General features: G+C 49.2%; 2 protein-coding genes across 6 annotated transcripts; both read right to left on the reverse strand.

Annotated features, from left to right (window-relative positions):
* Positions 1-1,861: 1,861 nt before the first annotated feature.
* Positions 1,862-5,257, reverse strand: LOC121294673 (ferritin, heavy subunit). Its single transcript, XM_041218638.1, has 5 exons — positions 5,014-5,257; positions 3,648-3,752; positions 3,243-3,389; positions 2,795-2,920; positions 1,862-2,189 (listed from the first exon to the last, which is right to left on the reverse strand). Exons 2-5 carry the CDS (start codon positions 3,747-3,749, stop codon positions 2,031-2,033), a joined length of 534 nt encoding a protein of 177 aa, XP_041074572.1. The 5' UTR covers positions 3,750-3,752; positions 5,014-5,257; the 3' UTR covers positions 1,862-2,030.
* Positions 5,258-10,668: 5,411 nt separating this feature from the next.
* LOC121295022 (inner centromere protein A-like) lies at positions 10,669-25,370 on the reverse strand. 5 transcript variants are annotated; one of them, XM_041219295.1, is made up of 21 exons: positions 25,326-25,370; positions 22,709-22,755; positions 20,004-20,151; positions 19,360-19,470; positions 18,539-19,131; positions 18,114-18,162; positions 17,721-17,772; positions 17,342-17,447; positions 17,156-17,198; positions 16,922-17,048; positions 16,195-16,332; positions 16,057-16,068; positions 15,097-15,206; positions 14,756-14,876; positions 14,394-14,516; positions 13,856-13,995; positions 13,553-13,688; positions 13,066-13,161; positions 12,666-12,731; positions 11,928-12,072; positions 10,669-11,603 (listed from the first exon to the last, which is right to left on the reverse strand). In XM_041219295.1, exons 3-21 carry the CDS (start codon positions 20,141-20,143, stop codon positions 11,389-11,391), a joined length of 2,523 nt encoding a protein of 840 aa, XP_041075229.1. In that variant the 5' UTR covers positions 20,144-20,151; positions 22,709-22,755; positions 25,326-25,370; the 3' UTR covers positions 10,669-11,388. The 5 variants fall into 5 exon arrangements, with proteins under 5 accessions (XP_041075229.1, XP_041075230.1, XP_041075228.1 ...); XM_041219296.1 differs by lacking the exons at positions 22,709-22,755; positions 25,326-25,370 and adding an exon at positions 21,157-22,691; XM_041219294.1 differs by lacking the exons at positions 22,709-22,755; positions 25,326-25,370 and adding an exon at positions 21,152-22,691.
* Positions 25,371-27,928: the final 2,558 nt, after the last annotated feature.

Genomic DNA, 27,928 nt, shown 5'->3' on the forward strand with positions numbered 1-27,928 from the left:
ACCCCAGACTCACACTGGAGAACCTGGCTCTGGAGAGTCTGTCCTTCCCGAGTGGGGCTCACGCCCCGGGGGGAGGTGCAGGGGGGGGCGTGTTCTGCTTCCCCTCTCCCCCCCAGTCCTCCAGCACCCCCTCCCCCCAGCAGCAGGGAGACAGGGCAGGGGGGCTCAACGCCACAGAGCCGCACCTCGGCTACAGGGGGCCCTACTTCCCAAATGACTCTGGCGTCTCTCTGACTGGCGGGGACCTGCTGCTGACCAACTCGCCTGGGGAGAGGGGGGCCTGCAGCCAGGGTGATAACCTCCATGACGACAGCAAGCTGGTCAACACATTCCACTCCCAGTGCAAACCAGAGGACCCTTCTGCCAGGTCCCAGTCTGACCAGTGACCTTCCCGGGTTTTAAAATCCATTTTCCCTTAACCTTTGTTAGGTTTATTCACTGCTTCTGTTACTATGGTAGCTACTCCACCTGTAGATAATGCCTCGTTTCCAGGAGACCGGAATGACCGCCACTCCGAGCTGATCCGGGCTCCTCCCACACTCCCCTTGACAGACAAGAGTTCACGTCACACGTTATGCAAGTTTTTCAAAGGATGTTGGCGGTTCTTTCCCATCATACCTTGCGGCTAAGGTTGCATTCGTTTGTTTAGAAACCCAAAAGGATGTGCGAGAAAATTAAAGAGAACCCTGCGCACCCTGGAGGTGGATTCAGCGTTCCCGCTCGTTCATCACTGGATTGGTCAGTGTTGGTTCAGCGTTCCCGCCCGTTCATCACTGGATTGGTCAGTGTTGGTTCAGCGTTCCCACCTGTTCATCACTGGATTGGTCAGTGTTGGTTCAGCGTTCCCGCCCGTTCATCACTGGATTGGTCAGTGTTGGTTCAGCGTTCCCGCCCGTTCATCACTGGATTGGTCAGTGTTGGTTCAGCGTTCCCACCCGTTCATCACTGGATTGGTCAGTGTTGGTTCAGCGTTCCCGCCCACTCATCACTGGATTGGTCAGTGTTGGTTCAGCGTTCCCGCCCACTCATCACTGGATTGGTCAGTGTTGGTTCAGCGTTCCCGCCCACTCATCACTGGATTGGTCAGTGTTGGTTCAGCGTTCCCGCCCACTCATCACTGGATTGGTCAGTGTTGGTTCAGTGTTCCTGCCCACTCATCACTGGATTGGTCAGTGTTGGGACAGCCTTCCACCCATCCTGCATTGGGGAAGGATCAGAAAAATACCAGGGGCAGTCCGGACTGGCAGCCAAGGAGGGTTGGCTAAATTAACATGGAAATGCAGTGTCAGGGACCGCTGGAGGCATATATTGTACTGGTAGAAATGGCTGCAATATACAGATTACCCCTCAATTCACAAACTTGATTATTCTGTGGTAATTGTCCTTGTAGACACCAGTATTAATGAAACATCTCTTTTAATGACTTACCCAAAATGTGATTCAAAATATATTTAATGATCATTTAACAGATGCATCCCTGTTTTGTTATATCACTAATAAAGATGTATTTTTTAGTCTGCAGTATTTGTATTTATCTAGTGTAGTTACTGACATGGCTAGTTTCACCGTGATCTGGTTTAGAGCTCATATCCCACATCACCGAGACATAACCTTTATAACACAGGCAGCAATCTCATTGGCTAACAGGGGTGACCATAACAACACAGCTCCGAACTTTGAACACCTAGGTCTGATTTACAGGACAAGCAACCCACTCCACCCTGTGCAAACACAGGCCAGGCCCTGGAACTCTACTGCAGCCAACAGCACGAGGTCCATAGACCGGACCCAAACCCCCTGGGTCTGCATGATTTCTTTAGCAAGAACCCCACCACAGTCAAAACATGCTAATACAGAAGACAAGAGTCAATTTTCTTTATTAAAATATAAGCACAACACTCACTTATGAAGCCACAGATTGAGGAACACACACACGCAGCTTTACAGAACAAAACAATCTCAGGGTACATAATGCTGTAGACGCAATGCATGCTGGCTTGGGGCCGGTGTGTGGAGGCTGGGAGTCAGGTCTAGCTCTGCCCAGAGCCCATGGTGTGCTTGTCAAACAGGTACTCTGCCATGCCGTTCTGGGGCGCTCCCATGCGGCGCAGGTTGGTCACCCAGTCTCCCAGCTCCTTGATGGATTTGACCTGCTCGTCCAGGTAGTGAGTCTCAATGAAGTCACACATCTACAGAGAGGCAGAGACAGTTAGTGCAGGGACGGGACCTGGAGGTGAACTCCACTCACACATGGAATGAGCGTGTGTATCAGTATGGAGTCCACATAGAATGGAACACGATTTCACTGCATGCCATTACTTAATGGTGCAGCAATCACATTTGTCCGGTTAGCGGAGTGCAATACTAGTATTCAATCTACTCACATGAAATGGTCTTGCCTAGAGGCAGGATATTACTTCAGTGTGAATCACTGCTTTAGTAAGAATCCTGCATGCGAACCATCTGCCAAGCTCTCCGCGATACAATAAAAACCAGGAGATTGTGTCCGAGTGGGGGAAGATTAAAAAGCACTCCGAATTCCACAACGTTCATGGTGGATTTTCAAAAAAGATTAATCCTCCCTCAAAATCCCTTTCCTTCCAGCCCCTCCTACAAGCTTAATCCCCGAGCTCAAGGGTTCCTCAAAACCTACAGGAACATCAGACTGGATTACAAGTGGGTTTCAGGGAGAGTCTACAGCTAAACCGGGCTCTGCTCTTTGCAGCGTTTTCCCTGGCCGATTGGAGCCGCATGTGGACGCGACGGACAGTGCAGGGAGAGGACAGGTACTCACGTGAGGGTCATTGCGCTCAGACGCCACCTTGTGCATGTCCAGCAGAGACTGGTTGACACTCTTCTCCAGCTGCAGAGCGCATTCCAGAGCCTCCAGACCACTGCCCCACTCATCACGGTCCGGCTTCTGTGGGGCCATGAGAGAGAAATTAACAGACTGATCCCCAGATACACACCTCCCTTTGCCCAAACACAGCCATTGTTTATTCAACAGGGAGGGAAATAAGACTCACGCAGCACATCGGTTTGATCCGTTCCTGGACCATGAGGTTAATACACAGCTGAGCTTGCTCCCTAAATGCCACGGCTAAATCAAACTGAGCACCTGGGACTGGGAACACTGCCACGCAACAAGTCGTTTCCTCCCGTCAGCACCGACAGGAATGCACTGGCAAAGTATTTGAACTGTGAAGGAAGAGAATGTGTGGTTCTGGTCGTGCAGTACTGACCCGGATGTCCTGCAGGAAGATGCGCCCCCCTCTCTGGTTCTGCTGCGTCATCAGTTTCTCAGCGTGCTCGCGCTCCTCGTGGGACTGGTGCTTGAAGAACTTGGCAAAGTTATGCAGCGCCACGTCATCCCGGTCGAAGTAGTACGACTGCAAGGGGAGGAGAGATGGTTAAAAACTAAATGTACACATGCAAACACACAGCCTCCCTGCACCGCCGCTCAGACCCCCGCAGCCTCCCTGCACCGCCGCTCAGACCCCCGCAGCCTCCCTGCACCGCCGCTCAGACCCCCGCAGCCTCCCTGCACCGCCGCTCACCGCCGCTCAGACCCCCGCAGCCTCCCTGCACCGCCGCTCAGACCCCCGCAGCCTCCCTGCACCGCCGCTCAGACCCCCGCAGTCTCTCACCATGGACAGGTACACATAGGAGGCGTACAGCTCCAGGTTGATCTGACGGTTGATGGCTGCCTCGCAGTCCTGGTGGAAGTTGTGTCTGACCTGGGAGCTCATTGTCTGCAGAGAGAGAAAGACACACAGGTTAGCTGGAGCAGCTGCAGGGAGGGGAATTTCAGGAGGGGGAAGTCATGAGACTTGTTTATTAAGCCCTTTCATGTTTAGTTCCAGTAATTGGAGCAGCTGGTTTAAGTGACAGCAGATCGCATTGTGCCTTGTCATTGTAGCGCCCGTTCACACTCGGGAGGGCGCAGACACAACCTGGATAAGAATCCTCCCCTGGGCAATCTCGCGTTACAAGCAGGAGTCAAGTTAATTGCTCACATAATTACATTTAACGGCTGGATAACATTTCTCAAAGTTGAAAGATTAATTAAAATGGGCAGTACCAACATGAGAATTTCAGAGAATATTGAAATGAATCGAACCGGGTTGCATTGTAAAATGTTGTGGGCCTACTTGTGTTGCCGGAGACCCCGCATTAGAATTAATGGCAAGACGCGCAAGGAGACTCGTAGTGCGGGGCAGACAGCGCTGCAGCACCGGGAGAGAGCCTCGCCCGACCGGGTTTTCAAGCAGCTTTATAATCGCTAGTCATGGAGGATGAATTCACTCTGGGCTCGATGAGGCCGGATTGAGCGGAGAATGAAATCCGCGGCGATTCAGAGACACACTCCATTACAGGCTGATGTTGCGTAACTTTCACGACGCAAACAGAGACTCGCTTACAGAAGAGAGCCGCGCTGCTGAATGTGCATCCTAATAAAACACGGAAAAACTGACATTGACACGCTTCTGTTTAATAAGCCCTGTGATCGTAAACCGGCACAAGTGAACTGCAGCGGCGCTGAAGCACAGCCTTCGTCAATTTGAGATAAAGACGACAGTGCGGAACCGCAAAAAGGATATTTGTGACGAATTACATTAAAAAACGACTAATCGTCTTATAAATTACTGCATCTGGTACCGACAACCCAGGTGTGCAGCGCAGAGATTTAAATGAATAAACTAGACTGTTTACAACGAGGTCGACAACGCGACTAGAAAATACTCAAAACCAGACTGCGTTTACCACAGCGATAAAACACAGTTACCTAAACTCAATAACACACACACATATATATATACATATATATACACACACATATAATCTACCTACAGATAGATAATCTCCAGCTACCCAATCTCTCTATCTATATATAATCTCTACACACACACACATATATATATCTACCTACAGATAGATAATCTCCAGCTACCCAATCTCTCTATCTATATATACTCTCTACACACACGGGTACACAGAAAGCAGAGGACTCACCCGAGTGGAAATGCCCTGGAGTGGGAGTCAAGCGTCGACGATGGGAGGAGATGTCGCTGCTGTCGTTTTTAAACGCGCTGTGAAAGGAATACGCTTTTTCAATGACTGTGATAATGCTAAATTAGAGACAGCTGGAATGGAAAGCCCAGTGAATATGAACGAAAGGGTCTGGCTGCGGGTTCCGTTCAATCACTGTTGAAGCAGGAACTCGAACCGGAGACTGCTGGCTTGTGAGCGGCGGCGGCGGCGCGGCGGGCTCTTTATACTCCCGTGACGTCACCGCCCTGGAGGCGGGGCGGGGCGGGGCGGGCTCTTTATACTCCCGTGACGTCACCGCCCTGGAGGCGGGGCGGGGCGGGGCGGGCTTTTTATACTCCCGTGACGTCACCGCCCTGGAGGCGGGGCGGGCTCTTTATACTCCCGTGACGTCACCGCCCTGGAGGCGGGGCGGGCGGGCTCTTTATACTCCCGTGACGTCACCGCCCTGGAGGCGGGGCGGGCGGGCTCTTTATACTCCCGTGACGTCACCGCCCTGGAGGCGGGGCGGGGCGGGCTCTTTATACTCCCGTGACGTCACCGCTCTGGGGCGGGGCTCCCGCAGCCACTCGACGATAGACGGTGAAATGGCGGCTGTTGTTGCGTTGTGTTTTCAGCCACCTCTGTCGTTTCACTAAGCTGCATTTTAATGTAGAGGAACTGTTTATTACACACAGACTTAACCCGTGTACTCGACTGTTAACCGCACAGTTAACGTATGTGTAAAAAGTACCCGTTCTTTAATTGAGTAGTTGAGTATTCCGACATAAACATTGTGTTTTTAGAGGGGGTGAGCGTTGTTGGAATAGCTCGGTACCAGTAAAAATCAGACGACCATATCCCGTAACAGGGAAACTGAACCATAAACACACACACACACCTGGAAACAACACCGTGAAAAACACCCGTTAGCAATTTATCAGACGGGTGTCCTGACCAGTGAAACAGCCAGTGAGTTCAGTTCCATTCGCTTACATTAGCAGTGTAGCGCGCAATGCCCACCCAGGGGCGCGGCGCTGCATTACCGGCACCTAAATCAACGGGGTGGGCTGCTCCCTCGCTAGTTATATTTAATAACACTTATCAGTGACCCATCCACTGTTTTCACCGTCAGTTTGAGTCATACACGTTTTTAATGATTTTAAATACGGCTCTTCTGTAGGTTGAAATAAACAGTTATTATTTTACTGAGAGGCTTAATTATTAAGTTTTAGGAATGTTTTAATTTAAGGGAATGTATCGCCCCGCTCACAATACAGCAGGAATACGCAGAGTTAGACAGACCGTGTGTGTGAGTGACTCTTAACCATTGCAATTTAATTAAACGGGGGATCTTAGAGGGACGCATGTATGCAAAGTTAACAGTATGGCTTGTTTACCCCGAGAATTAGCCGGCGTTTCGTGACTTTGCAAATTATAAGTACGTCATTGTTACGCAACATCAGCGCATAACAACGCCGCTGTTTTGCAAGAATGTACTTTATTTAGTGTTTCAACGTGACTCGAGTGAGAGCTCAATTCCCCTCTGCAGTAAACCTGTTCACCTGTGAACCTTGTTCTTTGGCACTTCAGTGTTTATGTGTTGTTTTATAGCTTTCTGTACACACTGGGAACGCATTCTCTTATACAAGCTGAGTTTAGCACAGGAAATCTGCCGGTCATGTTGTACTTTCACCCCCTTGCTTTTCTTTTGGTTTACATTGCATCTACCACACTTTACCAGACCTCTCTGTGCTTTACAGTGCATCTACCACACTTTACCACACCTCTCTGTGCTTTGCAATGCTTTCCTATGCTTTACCAGACCTCTCTGTGCTTTACAATGCTTCCCTATGCTTTGCCAGACCTCTCTGTGCTTTACAATGTTTCCCTATGCTTTACCAGACCTCTCTGTCCTTTACAATGCTTCTCTATGCATTACTAGACATCTCTGTGCTTTACAATGCTAACCTATGCTTTACCAGACCTCTTTGTGCTTTACAATGCTTCCCTATGCTTTACCAGACCTCTCTGTGCTTTACAATGCTTCCCTATGCTTTACCAGACCTCTCTGTGCTTTACAATGCTTCCCTATGCTTTACCAGACCTCTCTGTGCTTTACAATGCTTCCCTGTGCTTTACCAGACCTCTCTGTGCTTTACAATGCTTCCCTATGCTTTACCAGACCTCTCTGTGCTTTACAATGCTTCCCTATGCTTTACCAGACCTCTCTGTGCTTTACAATGCTTCCCTGTGCTTTACCAGACCTCTCTGTGCTTTACAATGCTTCCCTATGCTTTACCAGACCTCTCTGTGCTTTACAATGCTAACCTATGCTTTACCAGTCCTCTTTGTGCTTTACAATGCTTCCCTATGCTTTACCAGACCTCTCTGTGCTTTACTATGTTGTCACTGTGCTGCACTGCATCACACTGTGCTGTTGTCACTGTGTTTTAGCACACTGTGCTATGTTAACACTGCTGTTATCACTGTGCTGTATCACACGGTGCTGTGCTGTCACTGTGCTATAAACCTTTATAGGGGTTGTATTAGTTATACAAGATTGCTGTTGCCTTCATCAGTGTTATTGAAACTAGAAGAGACTGAGTCAAGCAGACCAGCGTTTGGGCTCTAGTGCCTTCATCAGTGTTATTGAAACTAGAAGAGGCTGAGTCAAGCAGATCAGCGTTTGGGCTCTGGTGTTTTGAGAGTCACTTGCTGTGTGGGTGATGCTGCTTGATGTATAATTACTGGCTAGCCACAGATCTATATAATGAACAGGTGATTGAATGCCAGCATGCCCAGACAGAGCCACACCCAGACTGAGCCCCCACCTGCATCCCACAATGCAGCTGAGGAAAGCGCCTGGTGCCGCGACTCTGTGATATCATTAGGGCTGTCATTTAAACACCTGTACACTGGGAGCCTGTTGTAACTGAGCATCACAGTGATTCAGCAGCATGGCTAGATTAACCCAGGCAACCCACTCCGTACCCTCTCCACTCTCTGGGCGCAAACCGGCATCCCCACGCATCGCAAACGAGCAGCTTAACCACTAGGCACAAGAGCCAGGCTTATCTGCATTCAGGGCTTTAGAACCTTAGCCTCATCTCATCTGACAGACAGGAGAGAATTCGTCACGGCATTGCATCAAACAACACTGCCAGCTACATGCAGAAATGAAGGGGAGATTGACTCAGAACAGAGGAAAGGAGACATTTCTTCACAGAGAGTGGTGAGGGGATGGGATGGGTTACCTAGTCATGTTGCTGAAGGAGACTCTTCTTCACACAGAGAGTGGTGAGGGCATGGAATGGGTTACCTAGTCATGTTGCTGAAGGAGACTCTTCTTCACACAGAGAGTGGTGAGGGGATGGGATGGGTTACCTAGTCATGTTGTTGAAGGAGACTCTTCTTCACACAGAGAGTGGTGAGGGGATGGGATGGGTTACCTAGTCATGTTGTTGAAGGAGACTCTTCTTCACACAGAGAGTGGTGAGGGGATGGGATGGGTTACCTAGTCATGTTGCTGAAGGAGTCTCTTCTTCACACAGAGAGTGGTGAGGGTATGGGATGGGTTACCTAGCCATGTTGCTGAAGGAGACTCTTCTTCACACAGAGAGTGGTGAGGGCATGGAATGGGTTACCTAGTCATGTTGCTGAAGGAGACTCTTCTTCACACAGAGAGTGGTGAGGGGATGGGATGGGTTACCTAGTCATGTTGTTGAAGGAGACTCTTCTTCACACAGAGAGCAGTGATGGGATGGGATGGGTTACCTAGTCATGTTGCTGAAGGAGACTCTTCTTCACACAGAGAGCGGTGAGGGGATGGGATGGGTTACTTAGTCATACTAAGAAGGCAGAATCACTGGGATCCTTTAAGACCCGACTTGACAAAGTTGTGAGATCCATCAGCTGCTCGGAACCGGCCGAGCTCGTCTCGCTGTGGATTTTTCGAATGTCTGAATGGTTCTGACACTGTAGCTGGGCTTTGCTCAGGGTGGGTGTGTTCACTGATACTGTCCCCTTGGTTGCATGGCAGTGAGTATCTGGAAGGACTGTCTTGTGCCGATGACACTCCAGTTTCTCTGTGGCTCTGGTTCTCGTGCACTTTCCTCTCCTCTCTTGCCAGAAACACACCCAGCCGCTTATCCCAAAGCCACCTGCTTTCCCTGACCTGTTGCTGCTCAGGACTCCTCCTCTGAGCCTGTATATCCCTGAGAGCAGCATAAGAAAGTGCCAAGTCATTGTGATGCAGGACAGGCTCAGTCCTGTACTATCAGTGCATTCTCCACACTGGGTGTGTCTGGATATCTGTATCATATTGTTCAACACGGGCCCCCTTTCTAACTCCACCAAAAAAACATTCAGTAAAACCATCCTTACCTCTTTATTGCTTTGTTACATGCAAGGTTTGGGTTATTTCAGGGTTTTTCCAGTTGTTTGGTTGTTTTTTGTTTATTAGCAGCAATGCTGGTCCAGACATGTTTTTTACAACAGGAGATCTCCGTCAGTGTCTTGTACACTGTCTCCTCTTACTGTGTTTTGTGATCTGTAATTTTAAGCACTCTGCTCCCACGAGACAGTGGGAGTTAAAAAGATACATCATATTTCTGTAACGCTGAGGGAACATGAATGCACTTTGCAGCTCTGAACTTGGTTTCAGTCCGCTGAACAGCACACCAGGGAGACCTGGGGTTTGATACAGCAAAGCTGCCTCAGACTAGCTCTCCCAGATCCAGGTTTAGTGGCAAGGCTGTTTATCTTGCTTTCCAGCTACCCTGTCTGTAACTGGCTCCCTTCTCTCTATCATTAGCACAGTATTGCAGTCACAGCCATGCGGGGAGTCCAACCCAGTCTTGTCACAGTCCCACATCTACCTGGGTGTAATTAACTGCGCAGCTGCCTGGCTGTGGCTGGCCTGTCTGGCTGTGATTATGTGTTAAAGAAGCCAAAAGCAGGCTAGTACATTTTCATGAAGGTTGAACAGGAAGTTACTCATCAAAACAAACCTGTTCAAATTACTCTAGGGCAGAAGTTTGTGTGGTTTCTATTCGACTGATGTGAACAGTGACCAGCAGCCTAAAGGGCGTTGCTCATGTGAACAGTACCAGCAGTCTAAAGGGCATTGCTCAAGTAGTCGCACGACCGCCTCCCTTGTTTGCTGTTGGAGTTACTGGAAGTCTCTGAGGTCATCCACATTGGGAATATAGAGTCTAGTTAGGTGATCTCTGTGGTTTGTCTCAGAGCAAAGCAATCCTCCCCCTAGTGCTGGATGAGGGAACTGCACCTCAGGCACTAGTACTGGGTGACTAATGGAAGGAGAGGGAGACATCATTTTCAGACTATGTAATAAAGTAGATTCAGTCAAGTTTAAAAGATTTGAAATATTTATTTTTTGTTTCTAGCTTGCTTTCCTCTATGTTCTTCAAGTAGGATCTGAACCATTGACTGATCTGTTTCTAACATCTCCATTACAGGAGAGACTGGTCACAGCTCAGTTACAGACGAGACCGGTCAGGTACAGTATTCTACCTGTGCCTCTCTCACACACTACAGCTGACTCCACCTTCAATCCAGATTTCAATCATTGCAACTCCTGTAATCTGAAAATCAAGAAGAAAAAAAAAGCAAACATTCTACTCAAAAGAAACTTTATTAAAATCAGTCAGAAAAGTAAAACGAGAGGGGGGTACAAAAATAATAAAACAGACAGCGACAGTGAACGACCGAGGCACGCACACACATACACAATGAAAGATTAAGATGCACAGACGCTGCACCTCACAATCAAACCCAGCCTAGCCTCTTCCACCCATATCGTTCATGAAGGTCAACAACGTTCGCAAGAGAAGCAGGACCTCGCAGCAAAGATATTCCCTGGAAGATCCACACTTCTGAAACTAGCGCCGCGATACTCAATTTACCAACACCACACACAAATTAGAGATAGATATTTATATATAGCGGAGATGCAGCCTCAAGACAGGCTATGCATCCTTTATAATACAGGCAGACACACACAAGTGCAGCACAGCAAAACAGATGAAGGGTCGTATTCTTGAAGGACAGCACAACTCCAAGCTGAGGGTTCTTTCTTCAAGTATTACAACTCATTCACATTCGCCTCATCTTTAAACTTAAACATTTACTCTGTCAAAAATAATAATGAAGGAACTCTATCGTGTATTACAGTCTAAACAAACAGACACAGTAGTTGAGACTGCACAGCGGATTCACCTCCATTCCAAGTTCCACTACGAGCTTGATTAGCCAGTGTCACACGCTCAGGTGTGTCTTATTAAACTCACAGCAAAGCATGACCCTGCAGTACAGCGGGAGTCTCCCCCCCCCGCGCTGCTAGAACTTGCTGAGGGAGTAGGTGCCCATGCTGGTGGCATTGCTGTGCCCCCTGGGCGGGGAGTGCCATACCGCGGAGCTGGTGCGTTTGAAGTAGCGTGGTTTGCTCTTGCAGAAGATTTCCTCCAGCTTGATTGGCAGGACCGTGCGGAAGCGTTTCTCCAGATCAATGGGGTTGTAGTACTGGTGCATGACTGCCTGGTTCAGCCTCTTGCCTGGAGAAGACTTAAGATTAGTCCTGGGACGAAGGCTTTTAAAAATAAGACTAGTTGACATTTTTGGAGTTCTGCATTTGTATTTCACAAAAAAAAAGTTTCAACTAGGAATCGAACAGTGAAAACAACAATGACTTCCAGCCTAACCATTGGTAATTTCATTTCAAGTTGAATATTCTTTTAAGATACAAACCCAGCAATCCAGAGGCCCTGAAACCCCCGCCCCCCCTGGCTCCACTCACCCTCAGCCCACTCCCCCCTCTTCCCCGCAGGCTCCTCTCACCCTCAGCCCACTCCCCCCTCTTCCCCGCAGGCTCCACTCACCCTCAGCCCAGGACGGGAGGGGCTTCTTTGGCTCCCCTTCATCGTCTGTCGAATCATCACTTTTCAGATCCATCCCATAATCATCGGCATCCAAATTCTGCACGTTGCCACCCTTGGGAGTCATCTGGTAGGACTGAGGAGATTTCTAAAGAGGCAGGAAATAAAAGCACAGCACTTCTGAAGTGACAAAGCAAAGTTTACAAACTGAACGAAGGCATACAGAACTGGAATAAATAGCTCGTCTCAGACCCAGATTCATCCAGCACTGCCCAGCGTTACCCTTAGGCAAGGCAGTCTGAAACCAGCTGCAAACTTTCATAGAGGATAAATGCAGTGTGGAACATTAAACTAGCTCAGACTTCAAACAAGCAGTTTCCTTTGTGTGTGTGCGCGCAATACATAACCCACTCCCTGCTCCTCCCAGCACGGGGATATCCCACTCCCTGCTCCTCCCAGCATGGGGATATCCCACTCCTGCTCCTCCCAAAGAGGGGAACCCCCTTACACACCCCTTTCTCCCCAGAAAGAAAAAGGAATCCAGCCGATGCAGCTGAGAAACGAAGTGCAGAGGCAGCCAAGAGCACGAGGTGTGAATGGGACGAGCAAACCAGCCCGCCACACAGTGCAGCATAAAAACACACACAGAGTAAGCGTGCAGGGTGATCAGAGCAGTGGAGACCCCAGCCACAGCGCACGCTCCTATAAAGAGTGAGACGCACAGACAGACTCCCTGCCTACCTCGATGTCCACAGTGACATTTAGCACCTGCTGGTTACGGACAGACTCGCTGGCCCCGTTCTCGTGCTGCTGGGTAGAAAGGGCTTTATTCAGCGATCAGCAGTCCAAGTGAACTCTCCATACAAAACAGTGGCTGATACGCAGTGCCAGTGCACAACACTGTCAGCTGTATAAACCCGAGAGAAGGACAGCTCCGTTAGCACTAACTGTTCAGAGAGAGCGAGACAGGTACCCAGACAGGTAGTTGTAGCTACAGCACTGGGATCCTTTAAGACCCAACTTGACAATTCGAGCTGCTAGGAATCAGACGAGCTCTGACGGGCTGAGCGGCCTCGGGCCCCCCCTTGGGCATTCTCTTCTGCAGCGTGTGTTGCGTGTGGCCGAGCGAGATGTTTCTCACCTCAATGTCGACCGTGACGTTGAGGATCTTTGCAGCCACCTGCTTCTCCTTGGCCAGCTTCTCCTGCAGCTCCAGCTCTGCCCGACGTTGCTCCTCCTGGACACCAATACACAGCGAGAAGAATCAATAGCGATACAGAGAGGAATCAGACACAGATCAATAGACAGAGACACACAGGAGACAGAGGAATCAACACAGGAGGGTGAGGAGACACAGGGTTAAAAAGTCAAATGAAAGACAGACAAACAGCAAATTAGTGAAAGGCCTTTATTACAGTAAGATATAGTACTTGTACAATTTCCTGTCAATATGGCCGAATGGTTAATGAACCAAACTAGTGAATTACTGATTCCTGACACAAGGGCGCACTGTGCGCACAGACACAGCTGACAGGATGGGCAGGGGGGGTGCTTGAACCGTCCTCTCGTCTCAAGGACTCCACGCTGAAACGTGTCCCTGTACTTTCTTTGCGTTGCCACTGTGTTACCTTCCTCCTCTCCTCTGCCTCCTTGTGCAGCCTCGCTTTCTCCTCTGCTGCCTTCAGAGCAAGATTCTCTCTGGCTGCGCGCACCACCTCTCTCTGCAGGGCCTCTGCCTTCTCTTTCTCTGCTCGCTCACGCTCCCTGTCGCAGGGAGAGAACAAAGAGAGTTCAGGGGACTGAAAGCACAGCCAGCCTTCCCCACACAGGGAGGTATGGAGGGGATATTAATTATCTGTAATGGTGCACCAGTCACACCCCCCTGAATATCTCTTTGGAAACAAACATGCTCTTCTCTCCCACAGTCTCACCTCTCTGCCTGGATCCTGTCCTGCTCCCTCTTCCTCTCCAGCTCCTGCAGCCTGCGGGCCTCTGCCAGCTTCCTGCTGCGCTCCAGCTCCTCTTCCTCCTCACGCTTCTTCAGCTCCTGGAGCCGTCGCTCCTCCTCCTCCTGCAACGAGAGCAACGGCTTGAAGCAGCCACAGATCTGCTCTGTCTCTCTCTGCACTGTGGGCGTTTCACTATATTTAGCAGGGATGGAAGTAATGCAGCGCCCATGGCTGCTATGAAGACGCCTGAGGTCGATCCCAACACTGTGGCTATATCAAGCTTGTGCAGTTACTGCTGTACCAACATTTCACAGGCATGATTAGACCACATACAAGTTTAATATTTGGATAGTTTAGCATGTATTAAAAGATCGTGCCAATCAAATCTGTAGAATAAACCTGAACCCAGCTAGTCTGAACTGACCTACGATCCAGATCCTGCCATCACAGTGAAATACAGGAACAGCATGTAAACAACAGAGCCACACTCGCAGCAGTGCCTGTGCGGGACGGTTCTTACAGCAGCCTGGATCTTGTTCCTGCGTGCCTCCTCCTCCTGTTTGCGCCGGCTCTCCACCTCTTCAGTCTTCTTGGTGATCACTTTCCTCTTTGCCTTCTCCTCCACCAGCCGTTCCTCGCGCAGCTAGAGGGGAGATTTACAACCCAGCTTAGATAGGATAACCCTACACCCAAGTCAGGATAAGACACAGCTAAGCATTTTACAGCACAAAAAAAAAAAGATAGGATGTTTGCATCAGCTCCAACCTCAGTGAAAGGCACTGACGAAGGCACTAGCCGACACAGTAAAGCCACCCAGGTCCTGTGGATCCAGGGGTACAGAGGTCTCAAAGTGATTTATACCCCAGGAGTGGCCAAGCTCACCTTGTCATTCTTCTCATCAAACTGAGCAAACTTTTGCTCAATTTTCTTTTTCTTCTCCTCTTCCTTCTGTTCTTCCCTCTCTCGAGCCTCAATCACCTTACGCAAGCGATCCTCACGCTTCCTGAACAGGGAGGGAAGAGACTAATCAGTGGAGCAGAGATTACCCTGCCCCCCACCCCCCCCATCTCACCCCTCAGTCGTTAATAGGACGGCCCCCCCCCTCTCTCAGTGGAGCTCGTCGTTAATGGGACCCACTACTTTACAGATTACATAAGGGTCCCTGAACTTTTTCGACAAAGTCTCTCTCAGGGAAGCCCCCCCCCCCCCCCCCACCTCTTCATCTCTTCATCTCCTCCAGCTTGCGTCTCTTCTCCTCCTCCAGCTTCTTCTTCCTCTCCAACTCCTGCTCCTGTTTCTTCTTCAGCATCTCCAGACGCTGCCTCTCCTTCTCCTGCAGAGACGCACACCGCATTACAGAACTGCAGTCCAAGCAAAGCTGGGCCAGCTGCAGCTCCCAGCGCTCAATGAAACGAGCTTGCTGGAGGCCGATGAGCATTCACCGTGCCGTGTGACGTGATCAATGCATGACAGGTCCCGCTAGTCAAGAATACACCTCAGCCCCTCCCCCAAGCCTCCCTCAAAGAGCCTCAGACCCAGGTGGTATTAAAGGTTGGTGCTGTGAACTACAGAGCAGTCTCAGGTGCAGCGGATGCCAGCAGCGGGAGATGTGTTAATTCACTGGCAAGTGAGTTTAATTAGCCTGTGAGATACACCTGGTTTTGGGGGGGGAAGGGGGGGCGGTTAGAAAACATGAACTGGCATCCAAGGGAGAACCCTGGTGCCCCCAAACCCAGGCTGTGCAGCTGGACAGAGCTCCCGTTATAAATGCCGGGCTGGCGCAGTGCCCCTGCAATGCACCAGCACTAGTGTTCTCATTAGAAGGTGGAACAGTAATTCGAGTCTCACCCACGTTGTTCTAAAGGGGAGCGCTGTACCCCCTGGTACAGTGAACAGTGCCACCCACACAGCGTGAAACTCAAGAGGAATGTTAGGTATGGTGAGGGTAAGCCTGGGCATAAACTGAACTGCCCCAGTTCTGAACAGGGCAACAATAAAACTGAGATTTGCAGTGAAGGCACATTTAAAAATGACAAATCACTACATCGATGTAAAATAAAAGACTGCTATTGCAAAGTGAAGAAGCCAAGCTCAGACACCAATGCAGAGTTCAAGTTTATGCCCATGAAGACTGGATAGTGTCAAATAAATATCCCTTTGAAATTAAAAGATGAGGTACTTACAACAGAACCAGTCTGCAATGAAAGGAAAAAAGTCACAACAGTTACTTAATGAGGTAGGAATCCACTTAAATATATATATATAGAGAATTGAAAAATTCCCTCCCAGTCCCCAGTTGATTTTCTCCACGCAGACCTCACCTTGAGGTCCACCTTGAGGGGGGTGGTGCGCTTGATGAATGACTTGACGACAGTGGAGCGGCCCACAGAGAGGGGGGTCATGAGCAGCTGGTTCTTCTGCACAGTCTGGAGGAAGGACTTCATGTGGGGCTTCATCACCTAGAGAGAGAGAGGAGACAAGGTTACACCAGCCCAGCACTTAAATACCATCTACTCTACTAGCAAAACAGCCATCTAAATATCTGAGCAAGTCAGCAAGTTAAAAACAGCTGGAAAAAGTGTCTCCAATAAGTTTCTTGGCGTTGCTTGGGACTCATGTGCACAGTCAGGATTTGAGTTTCAATTTATACAGGCTAAGGAAAAGAGGGGGGAGTGACGTGACCCTTCCCTAAGCAGGTGGTATAATAAACTCCCCTGGTGGACAGAAGATATCCATGCTAAGCAGCAGCAGGGAAAGTGTAAAGAGATTAGAGAGTTCATTTCACTTCACAATTAACAAAAATCACCTTAAAACAGGGCGCAGCAGGACTAGCAAAACACTGAAACCAAACTGAAATTACGAAAAAAAAATCTCACATCCCCTGCCTAGACACACTTATCCACTGCAGCTTCCTGAACACGTTTCCTTCCTACTGCTCTCCACACTGCAATTCACCTGCTTGGTGCTCCTGGTTAAACGTGTGCACCCCTCCCTAACTGAGCCCTGAAGCGGCTGCCTAGCATGCTCTGTCTGTGGGGGCTGCCTTACACTCTGGGTCCTGCTGGGAGGGGAGGGGGTTTTCTTCTTGGGGCTGGTGGAGCCCTCGTCCTGTTGAGCACCTCTCCCAGCACTGCTCTCCACCTCGTTCACAGGACGCTTGCAGCTGGTCTTCCGTCTGCAGGGGCAGGAGCAAAGAGCAGGGGTGTTACATCGAAACATTAGCCGAGCATTTGGAATACTGACCAAAGCGCTTCACTGCTGCGAGGGACGCAAAGAAGTTACCCAAGATCTGTTTGAGCTTCATCTGTCTTCTGCGGATTGCAGTCTGTAAAAAAAAAAAAAAAAAAAAAAAAAAGAAAAGCATTATGGGACACAGAGCGATTGAGAGAGGGGGACAGAGTGAGAGAGAGCGAGGGAGGGAGACAGACACAGAGAGGGTGCGAGAGAGAGAGAGAGTGGTTCTGGCACCTTCCACAGAGGGCAGGCTCTGTGCCTCCAGGCTGGACTCTGCTGCCTGGGTGCTGCTCCTGGTGGCCAGCCGGCTGGAGTGGCGTTTGGGAGGGGACTCCACGATCTGCAGAGGACAGGCGCCCATTATTTAGAAGAAATAAAGCAGGGATAGATGTGACAATGGATGATGGATGGTACATAATTTTCACAGGAACAAACAATCTCAGAATTTCCTAAATGTAAAATGGCACTTGAGGTAGCTCATTCCACCTCCCTTTGGTTTTACAGAATCGTTCGTCAAAAGGATTAATGAAAGAAAACTAAAGGCATCTGTGGTGCGAATTCTCACTGCAGCTCAGTGCCCAGTTCCACGCTGAGTTGAAGAAAGCCTGCTTACCTCCACCACTGGGACAGGAGTCTCTGGGGTAGCAGCAGGCACAGCCTCCTCACTGAAACAGAACAGAAAGCAGAATATTGAATATTTTCTAACAGGAGGCTGTGAAGTCCAGTGGTTAAAGGGGCTTGTAACCAGAAGGTCCCCAGTTCTAATCCAGTCTCAGCCACCGACTCACTGTGTGACCCTGAGCAAGTCACTGAACCTCCTTGTGCTGCGTCTTTGGGGTGAGACGTTGTTGTAAGTGACTCTGCAGCTGATGCATGGCTCACACACCCTGGTCTCTAAGTCACCCTGGATAAAGGCATCTGCTAAATAAGATTCCTCTACTCTAAATGAAACAATTGAACCCCAAGTAGAACGTATGTTTTAATATGAAAAACACGGAACACTCACTGTTTCACCTCCTCCTGCCCCTCTTCAGTGACCTCAGCATCGTTTTTCCCTACAGGAAGAGCAGACACACGGAAGACGTTAGTAAAGCAGAACCCCTGGTCACCGCTCTTTGCTTCCTGCAGCATTGGCTCAATGATGCCGGTGTTCTTGGTGTTGCCGGTCACCTGACCAGACAGCCCAACAGCTATATAAACAGTTTAGAAGTAATCCGAGCTACCAGAACGATTCTCTTGACACTGATGCATTTCAGACAGTATTTGACAGAAATGTGGGTAATGATCTAACTGCACTTTACTCCTTTATTGCAAACAATTAAACACCAAAACAAATGATCTAGATAGGATTGTTTGGGAGGGCGCGTTCTAGATTGGATTGCTTGGGAGTGTTTAACCCAGCATGCACCCCGCTGCTCCTCCGATACTCACCGCTCACAGTGCTGGAGACTGAGGACTCCAGCAGAGCCTTCTTCCTGAGGAAGGAGCGGCGGCTGGCCCTGCGCAGGGACTCGCGGGTCATGCTCTCTCGGATGCTGAGCAGAGACCGCTGGCCCCCGATCGAGCGCCTCACTGAGGACCGAGAAGCCCGCTTGTGAGACTTGGGGGCGTCGCCGCTCTGGCACGTAGACGAGCCTGACTCTGCGATGGGCAGCTTGGAGACGCTGCGCCCCGAGCCCTCGCTGTGCCCCGACACAGGGGCTCCCACTGCAGGCACGCTGAGAGAGGATGCTCCCGGGGCAGGCAGCAGCCTGGAGGTCTTGGTGGAGGCAGACGCTTCCCCCTCCTGCTGGGCAAGCTCTGCAGACCGGCGCTCCACACTGCTGATTTCCACCAGGGGGACTCTGCTCTCCACCAGGGCTGCCCCTGCCTCGCAGTCCAAGGGGGCTGCCTTGCGGGTGCTCCTCTTGGGCCTGGCCCCCTCTGTCTCCCACCCCTGCTCCACATCCTCTGCCAGCAAGCCGAGGACCTGCACCTTCATCGAGGAGGAGCGACGCACATTGCTCCGCCTGCCCTTGGAGATTCTGGAGCAAAGAGAATGATATTTAGGAAAAAAACACATCTTCACATGCAAATTCAGAGGACTACAGACAGTAGCAGACTAGCAGCTTTGATCAATATAATCAAACTTGACAGCCAGGCCCCCAGAGGTTCAAGGCTAGTCTAGCGCACCCCAGATTGGAATGCAGGCCCTGCAGGAAGATGAAAGGCTGGTCTAGTGCATGAAGATGAACACACTGCTGGCTCCTTACCGCCTCTTGTTGGCGTTCTGGGTCCCACTCCCACCCACAGACAGCCTCTTTCGGCCCTTTCTCTTCTGGGAGGGGGTCTTGGGCATCAACTCGGGCTCGGAACTGAAATCACTGAGAGACAAGGGGGGTTGTTAATACACAGAAAGACGAGGGGGGGGGCAATACACAATTGAAAAATCACAGAGAGACGAGGGAGGGTTAATACACAGCACTGAAATCACAGAGAGAGGGGAGGGGGTTAATACACAGCATTGAAATCGGACAGAGACTTGTTGGGGTTAATACACAGAATTTGAAATCAGAGAGACGATGGGAGATTAATACAAGATTCCATGTGCATTGCAACATGCAGGTCACTTGCGATTCAGTATTTACTTCATTGATATAGCAAAGGGGTGAGGATGATTACTGTATTTAATACCAACACAATGCTATTTACTCATCACTGAAGAGTAACACGGTACACAACCTCAGTATCCTGCAGCTAAAGCAGCCATTCAATTCATCATGTAAGCATTAAACAACTGGAAAGCAGACTAGTGAATCATGAAGTGAACAAGCAGGTTTCTCTGCACAGCCCCAGCACCCTGGATCCGGGCACAGCCCCAGCACCCTGGACAGCCCTGGCACCCTAGACCCTGTACCTGCAGAACATCTTGCTGGCCTCCTCCTGGATCTCCAGCAGCCAGACCATGTGGTTGTTCTCCACATCATTCACGTACTCTTTCAGCTTCAGATCAAACACCTCCAGCAAGGAGCTGGTGTCCTTCGACAGTGTGTCCATGGCTCCCCCTGCAGACCACACACACAGAGAAGACACACCATTACAACTGGGACTAATGACGGGTCGAGTGGAAATATCTGCTCTGATTTAAAAGATTAGGTGGGTTTAAATACTAAACACCCATATGCACAACCCCAAAGCCCGACATGCTTTGAACAGGATGCTGGGAGTCGCCCTTTCCTGTAAGAGATCAGGAGAGTTCACTGGTCACGCACAAGCTCTTGGATATGAAGAAATCAAGCGTAGCCCTGCTGTGAAAGGTAACCCTACAGGTACAGGTGAACGTACCAGACAGTAACAGCCTAGTTTCCAGTCGATTTGTGCCTTTGAATTGTATCCTGGAACAGGCCCAGCCTCCTGCCTAAAACATACCTTCATTTCCCCTTATCCGCCCAGCCCTGCACTCCTGCAGCCGGACATCCCTTCCTCCCTGTCTCACTGGCCTCTACCCCGTCCCCGAGTCCTAACACTCAAGGGTCTCCCCTTCCTGAAGCAAGCAGGACAGGTTCACGTCACACTCTCTGGGTGCCGCTTTCAGAGGGGAATGCGACACACACACACACACACACACACACACACACACACACACAAGCTACTGCCTATTTGGATTTTGCGATCCAGTTTGTCAGAGCTGTTCGGGTAGCCACAGTGTTAAAGTCACTGCGATTAAATGACTCGAATATAAACCAATTCTTTTAAAAAGCGAATCCACGGGCCACTCAGGCGCTTCTGTCTCTCCCACGGTCGCCCTGTCGTCGTTAAAAATAAATTAACGAATGCAATTTCAGCAGATTTTGTTCAAAGACACTTCGCTAATTCCAAAATAATAAACTTGAATTGCTGATCTGCCGGTAAAGCAAAAAAATCCGCCAGTATTAATTACACACAAATACAGACCACGGCATTTAGAAACGACATGCAAAAACAAAATCAGCATGAATAATCAGAGCCGGATTCACAGCGGCGTAATCCCCAATCTCATTAAATATATAAATATCTTACTCTTACCTTACCCCGAAAAACAAAATCAGCACCTCCCGCGTCTCTCAGTCGGCGTGTTTTGCTGCTGTTTGTTTGTTTGTTTCTGGATTATTAAGTTATATTTATTCTTGTAGTTTTCATTCATTTATCTCCCCCCCTGCCGCTGCCGACCCGCTCAAACCGTTCACAAACTTTAAAATCTTTCTGCGGCCAATCAGACTACTGCATATGTCTTGACGTCACTGCGAAGGGGCGGAGGCAGGTGTCTTGGCAAAACGTGTCAATCACGGCGATGACCAACCGGCTACTCGAAACGGTTCCACGTCATGAAGGGTAACGCCCACAATCCTTCACTTCCCTTGTAGATTTTTGCACAGGGTGGCTGAGGCTGTTGTGTAGCGATGTTTGTGTAGCGATGTCAGGTTGTGTAGCGATGTTTGTGTAGCGTTGTCAGGTTGTGTCCCAGCCAGTATATAATTAGCTTGGGGCTGAAACATTTGCCTGCCTGTGTTTCATTTTGAGACGTGTCGGTCTACGGCGCAGGCACAATGCACTAGCTTTGGGGCAGTAACATTATTATTATTATTATTATTATTATTATTGTTATTTCCAGTCGATTTGTGCCGTTGAATTGTATCCTGGAACAGGCCCAGCCTCCTGCCTAAAACATACCTTCATTTCCCCTTACCCGCCCAGCCCTGCACTCCTGCAGCGGGACATCCCTCCGTCCCTCCCTGTCTCACTGGCCTCTACCCCGTCCCTGGAAGCTGAAGAGACCGCTGTTGTGAGGATGTATAGACTCAGGCCTATATATATATATTAAAGCTCTCACGACGAAAGAAATGTAAACGATTCAAACAAGCCAATCTGCCTGCGCTTTGCCCACATGCCGCCCAAGCGCGGTTTAAAGCCCTGTTTCCCGGCAGGCCGGGAGTCCGCAGTCGGATTGTTTCTGATCTCACGGTAACGGAGGCGCGACCCATCTCCAGCAGGGAGACCACACGGCCCGGTTTACCGGCACAGTCCCAAGGGTTCCCGTGTCGAGAAGCCTTGTTTAAAATCTTTAAAAAGTCCCGGTTTTCAGCCACTTTCTGTAGCGTGACAAACTATATACTTTTTTTTTTTTTTTTTTGATCAAAATAACGTAAACAACCGCTTTTAGTTTGTGACAACTGCAGCGAAAACAATATAAATAAATAAATACACATCACTCATATGCAGCGTGAATCTACGGTCGTGTTCAATAGTAACACAGTCATTTCATAGGTGTTCAGTTCTGCCGGATTTAGCCCAGACCGAGCAGTGAGAGGCTAAATAAAGCACTTCAACAAGGTCAATAAACAGAGAATGGGCAGCGAGAAAAAACAAGGAGGAAAAAGAACTAAAGATGACAAAACGTAAATGTATTTTTAATTATTATTATTATTATTATTATTATTATTTTAATACGGTTATACAACTCGATGTAAAAGTAGCAACACCTATATAACACAGAACTAATTAGCCCCAGATTGCGCTTCTGCAGTCTCCATTCGCCGGTGCGATTCCCTGCGGCCCGGATCGTCACAGCGGCCAGCAGCTCACCTGCTTCTGGATCCGCGCAGCTTCAGCGGGAATGGAGACGGGGGTCCCTGGAACAGAGGAGCGTGTTTACTGACTCTACGCGTGAAGCAGCAAGGCACACGGGCTCACTGCTGAGGGAGCTCTCAATTCGGGGTGAAGCCTCTACTGCAAGACTGCTACAAGCCCGCCTTGAAACAGGAACAAATACATGCGTGCGCTTCGGTTAAGGGCTGGGAAGAAATCAAACATGCAGAGTCCCCGTTTCAGAGCAGGCTTGTAGCGATACACGCTAAGTAACCTCGCATCTCTCCTCTAGACTGGACTATATGGCAGTGCTCGCATCAGCTTGTATTTGCACTGAACTGCTCCACACCTCCCCATATCATACCCCTGCTCTTAATTCTAACGACTTCCTGTATCTTCTATTTGACTTCTCTCTTACAGCTACACTAACCCTCACCCTTCACTCTCCTAGCTGTCTTCATTCTCCTAGCTGTCTTCACTCTCCTAGCTGTCCTTTCACTCTCCTAGCTGTCTTCACTCTCCTAGCTGTCCTTTCACTCTCCTAGCTGTCCTTTGTAATGTGATATTCTGCAGTGTGATATGCAGTGTCCTTTCATTCTCCTAGCTGTCTACTCAGCTGTCCTGATATTCTGCAGTGTGATACTCAGTGTCGTGATATTCTGCAGTGTGATATTCAGTGTTGTGATATTCTGCAGTGTGATACTCAGTGTCGTGATATTCCGCAGTGTGATACTCAGTGTCGTGATATTCAGCAGTGTGATACTCAGCGTCGTGATATTCAGCAGTGTGATACTCAGTGTCGTGATATTCTGCAGTGTGATACTCAGTGTCGTGATATTCAGCAGTGTGATACTCAGCGTCGTGATATTCAGCAGTGTGATACTCAGTGTCGTGATATTCAGCAGTGTGATACTCAGTGTCGTGATATTCGGTAAGGTGATATTCTGCAGTGTGATATTCAGTGTCGTGATATTCTGCAGTGTGATACTCAGTGTCGTGATATTCTGCAGTGTGATATTCAGTGTTGTGATATTCTGCAGTGTGATACTCAGTGTTGTGATATTCTGCAGTGTGATATTCGGTATTGTGATATTCTGCAGTGTGATACTCAGTGTCGTGATATTCTGCAGTGTGATACTCAGTGTCGTGATATTCTGCAGTGTGATATTCAGTGTTGTGATATTCTGCAGTGTGATACTCGGTGTTGTGATATTCTGCAGTGTGATATTCAGTGTCGTGATATTCTGCAGTGTGATACTCAGTGTCGTGATATTCTGCAGTGTGATACTCAGTGTCGTGATATTCTGCAGTGTGATACTCAGTGTCGTGATATTCTGCAGTGTGATACTCAGCGTCGTGATATTCTGCAGTGTGATATTCAGCGTCGTGATATTCGGTAATGTGATATTCTGCAGTGTGATATTCAGTGTGTGATATTCTGCAGTGTGATACTCAGTGTCGTGATATTCTGCAGTGTGATACTCAGCGTCGTGATATTCTGCAGTGTGATACTCAGTGTCGTGATATTCTGCAGTGTGATACTCAGTGTCGTGATATTCTGCAGTGTGATACTCAGTGTCGTGATATTCTGCAGTGTGATACTCAGCGTCGTGATATTCTGCAGTGTGATACTCAGTGTCGTGATATTCTGCAGTGTGATACTCAGCGTCGTGATATTCTGCAGTGTGATATTCAGCGTTGTGATATTCGGCAGTGTGATACTCAGTGTCGTGATATTCTGCAGTGTGATATTCAGTGTCGTGATATTCTGCAGTGTGATACTCAGTGTCGTGATATTCTGCAGTGTGATATTCAGTGTCGTGATATTCTGCAGTGTGATATTCAGTGTCGTGATATTCTGCAGTGTGATACTCAGTGTCGTGATATTCTGCAGTGTGATATTCAGTGTCGTGATATTCTGCAGTGTGATACTCAGCGTCGTGATATTCTGCAGTGTGATACGTCGTGATATTCAGCAGTGTGATACTCAGCGTCGTGATATTCAGCAGTGTGATACTCAGCGTCGTGATATTCAGCAGTGTGATACTCAGCGTCGTGATATTCAGCAGTGTGATACTCAGCGTCGTGATATTCAGCAGTGTGATACTCAGCGTCGTGATATTCAGCAGTGTGATACTCAGTGTCGTGATATTCTGCAGTGTGATACTCAGCGTCGTGATATTCTGCAGTGTGATACTCAGCGTCGTGATATTCTGCAGTGTGATATTCAGTAATAATACTCTGTTCTGTGATATTATGTGGAGAATCAGTGTCTGAACTATCTTCAGTGTGACACTATAAGTGATAATTATGGAGTGTGAAATCAAATATAATAAATTGTTTACAGGCATATTACATCAAGTACTATGATAGCACTGATGTCTATACTTTCTATGATTCCCCGTCACAGGCCCGTGTAATTCAGTCACTGAGTTTCTGCAGGTGATGACTCCGGGTCGTGACTTTTGAGAAGGAAGCTATCACATCGCACAGTTCATATCTCTCGGTTCTGTGACTATATGTAACATGGTAAGTACTGACTGAGCAATGAGAAAGACTTCTGGTCTGAACGCTTGCCAGTAGATTCACTGAGTTTCTTTGGGGTTTCTGGTACCTAGTTTGAGAGGGAGGCTCTTCCCAGACTGGGTCAGCACCAGTTCCAGGGCGCAGTGCTGGGGTCCCCACACCCTCGCCAGCAACACTGACACCCCCTCTTTACTGAAGGTGAAGTCCAGCTTGTTGCCAAGGTAACACACCCCTGTGATTTGGAGGTCACTGATGTCATCTGGAAGCGTGGGGTCAAAGTTCAGGCTGTTCTTATTTATCCTGCAGTGAAAACAAATGGAGAGTTTGGGGCTCAGAGACAGTATAGAGGGGTACAGATTGAGGGAGAGTCGGGGGCTGTGTTACAGTATAGAGGGGTACAGACTTGAGGGAGAGTCGGGGGCTGTGTTACAGTATAGAGGGGTACAGATTGAGGGAGAGTCGGGGGCTGTGTTACAGTATAGAGGGGTACAGATTGAGGGAGAGTCGGGGGCTGTGTTACAGTATAGAGGGGTACAGATTGAGGGAGAGTCGGGGGCTGTGTTACAGTATAGAGGGGTACAGATTGAGGGAGAGTTGGGGGCTGTGTTACAGTATAGAGGGGTACAGATTGAGGGAGAGTCGGGGGCTGTGTTACAGTATAGAGGGGTACAGATTGAGGGAGAGTCGGGGGCTGTGTTACAGTATAGAGGGGTACAGATTGAGGGAGAGTTGGGGGCTGTGTTACATTATAGAGGGGTACAGATTGAGGGAGAGTCGGGGGCTGTGTTACAGTATAGAGGGGTACAGATTGAGGGAGAGTCGGGGGCTGTGTTACAGTATAGAGGGGTACAGATTGAGGGAGAGTCGGGGGCTGTGTTACAGTATAGAGGGGTACAGATTGAGGGAGAGTTGGGGGCTGTGTTACAGTATAGAGGGGTACAGATTGAGGGAGAGTTGGGGGATGTGTTACAGTATAGAGGGGTACAGATTGAGGGAGAGTTGGGGGCTGTGTTACAGTATAGAGGGGTACAGATTGAGGGAGAGTCGGGGGCTGTGTTACAGTATAGAGGGGTACAGATTGAGGGAGAGTTGGGGGCTGTGTTACAGTATAGAGGGGTACAGATTGAGGGAGAGTTGGGGGCTGTGTTACAGTATAGAGGGGTACAGATTGAGGGAGAGTCGGGGGCTGTGTTACAGTATAGAGGGGTACAGATTGAGGGAGAGTCGGGGGCTGTGTTACAGTATAGAGGGGTACAGATTGAGGGAGAGTCGGGGGCTGTGTTACAGTATAGAGGGGTACAGATTGAGGGAGAGTTGGGGGCTGTGTTACAGTATAGAGGGGTACAGATTGAGGGAGAGTCGGGGGCTGTGTTACAGTATAGAGGGGTACAGATTGAGGGAGAGTTGGGGGCTCTGTTACAGTATAGAGGGGTACAGATTGAGGGAGAGTCAGGGGCTGTGTTACAGTATAGAGGGGTACAGATTGAGGGAGAGTCGGGGGCTGTGTTACAGTATAGAGGGGTACAGATTGAGGGAGAGTTGGGGGCTGTGTTACAGTATAGAGGGGTACAGATTGAGGGAGAGTCGGGGGCTGTGTTACAGTATAGAGGGGTACAGATTGAGGGAGAGTCGGGGGCTGTGTTACAGTATAGAGGGGTACAGATTGAGGGAGAGTCAGGGGGCTGTGTTACAGTATAGAGGGGTACAGATTGAGGGAGAGTCAGGGGGCTGTGTTACAGTATAGAGGGGTACAGATTGAGGGAGAGTCGGGGGCTGTGTTACAGTATAGAGGGGTACAGATTGAGGGAGAGTCGGGGGCTGTGTTACAGTATAGAGGGGTACAGATTGAGGGAGAGTCGGGGGCTGTGTTACAGTATAGAGGGGTACAGATTGAGGGAGAGTCGGGGGCTGTGTTACAGTATAGAGGGGTACAGATTGAGGGAGAGTCGGGGGCTGTGTTACCGTATAGAGGGGTACAGATTGAGGGAGAGCTGGGGGCTGTGTTACAGTATAGAGGGGTACAGATTGAGGGAGAGTTGGGGGCTGTGTTACAGTATAGAGGGGTACAGATTGAGGGAGAGTTGGGGGCTCTGTTACAGTATAGAGGGGTACAGATTGAGGGAGAGTTGGGGGCTCTGTTACAGTATAGAGGGGTACAGATTGAGGGAGAGTTAGGGGGCTGTGTTACAGTATAGAGGGGTACAGATTGAGGGAGAGTCAGGGGGCTGTGTTACCGTATAGAGGGGTACAGATTGAGGGAGAGTCAGGGGGCTGTGTTACAGTATAGAGGAGTACAGATTGATTTATTTGAAGGTTCTGTACTCTTTAAAACTCAAACATTTAAACATGTTTTAGGGAGTGAAATGACCCCCCTTGGGTCTGACAGACCTGAAGCCAGTGTATCCAAACAGAACCACCTGCAGGAACCCGCCCATCCCTGTGAGGAAATTCACAGCTCCGCTCCCATCTGCACACTCACTCCAGATCTGAAACAAGCACTCTGCGTTAGAGATATCGGCATCATCCCCAAACACTCCAGCAACATCGACAGCCCGCACCTGGAATCAGAGCCCCTGCTTTGGAAAGCAGCCCCAACGCAAAAAGGGTTCTCTAGATGGACAGACACCCCTCTGCAGCCCCTCTTCGAAATCATGTTCGGACCAAGTTTCATGTCAACTGGAGGAGTGCATC

This window comes from Polyodon spathula, chromosome 19, assembly GCF_017654505.1.
Source record: "Polyodon spathula isolate WHYD16114869_AA chromosome 19, ASM1765450v1, whole genome shotgun sequence".
Lineage (NCBI taxonomy): Eukaryota > Metazoa > Chordata > Actinopteri > Acipenseriformes > Polyodontidae > Polyodon > Polyodon spathula.

Coding starts and splice junctions, on each gene's coding strand:
- LOC121295022 (XM_041219295.1), bottom strand. CDS start 20,143: ATGGACACACTGTCGAAGGACACCAGCTCCTTGCTGGAGGTGTTTGAT. Junction 18,163..18,538: donor AGTCTCCAGCACTGTGAGCG/GTGAGTATCGGA, acceptor CTCTTCCTGTAG/GGAAAAACGATGCTGAGGTC. Junction 13,689..13,855: donor GACAGGATCCAGGCAGAGAG/GTGAGACTGTGG, acceptor TCCCTGCGACAG/GGAGCGTGAGCGAGCAGAGA.
- LOC121294673 (XM_041218638.1), bottom strand. CDS start 3,749: ATGAGCTCCCAGGTCAGACACAACTTCCACCAGGACTGCGAGGCAGCC. Junction 3,390..3,647: donor CCTATGTGTACCTGTCCATG/GTGAGAGACTGC, acceptor CTCCCCTTGCAG/TCGTACTACTTCGACCGGGA. Junction 2,190..2,794: donor CTGAGCGCAATGACCCTCAC/GTGAGTACCTGT, acceptor GCCTCTCTGTAG/ATGTGTGACTTCATTGAGAC.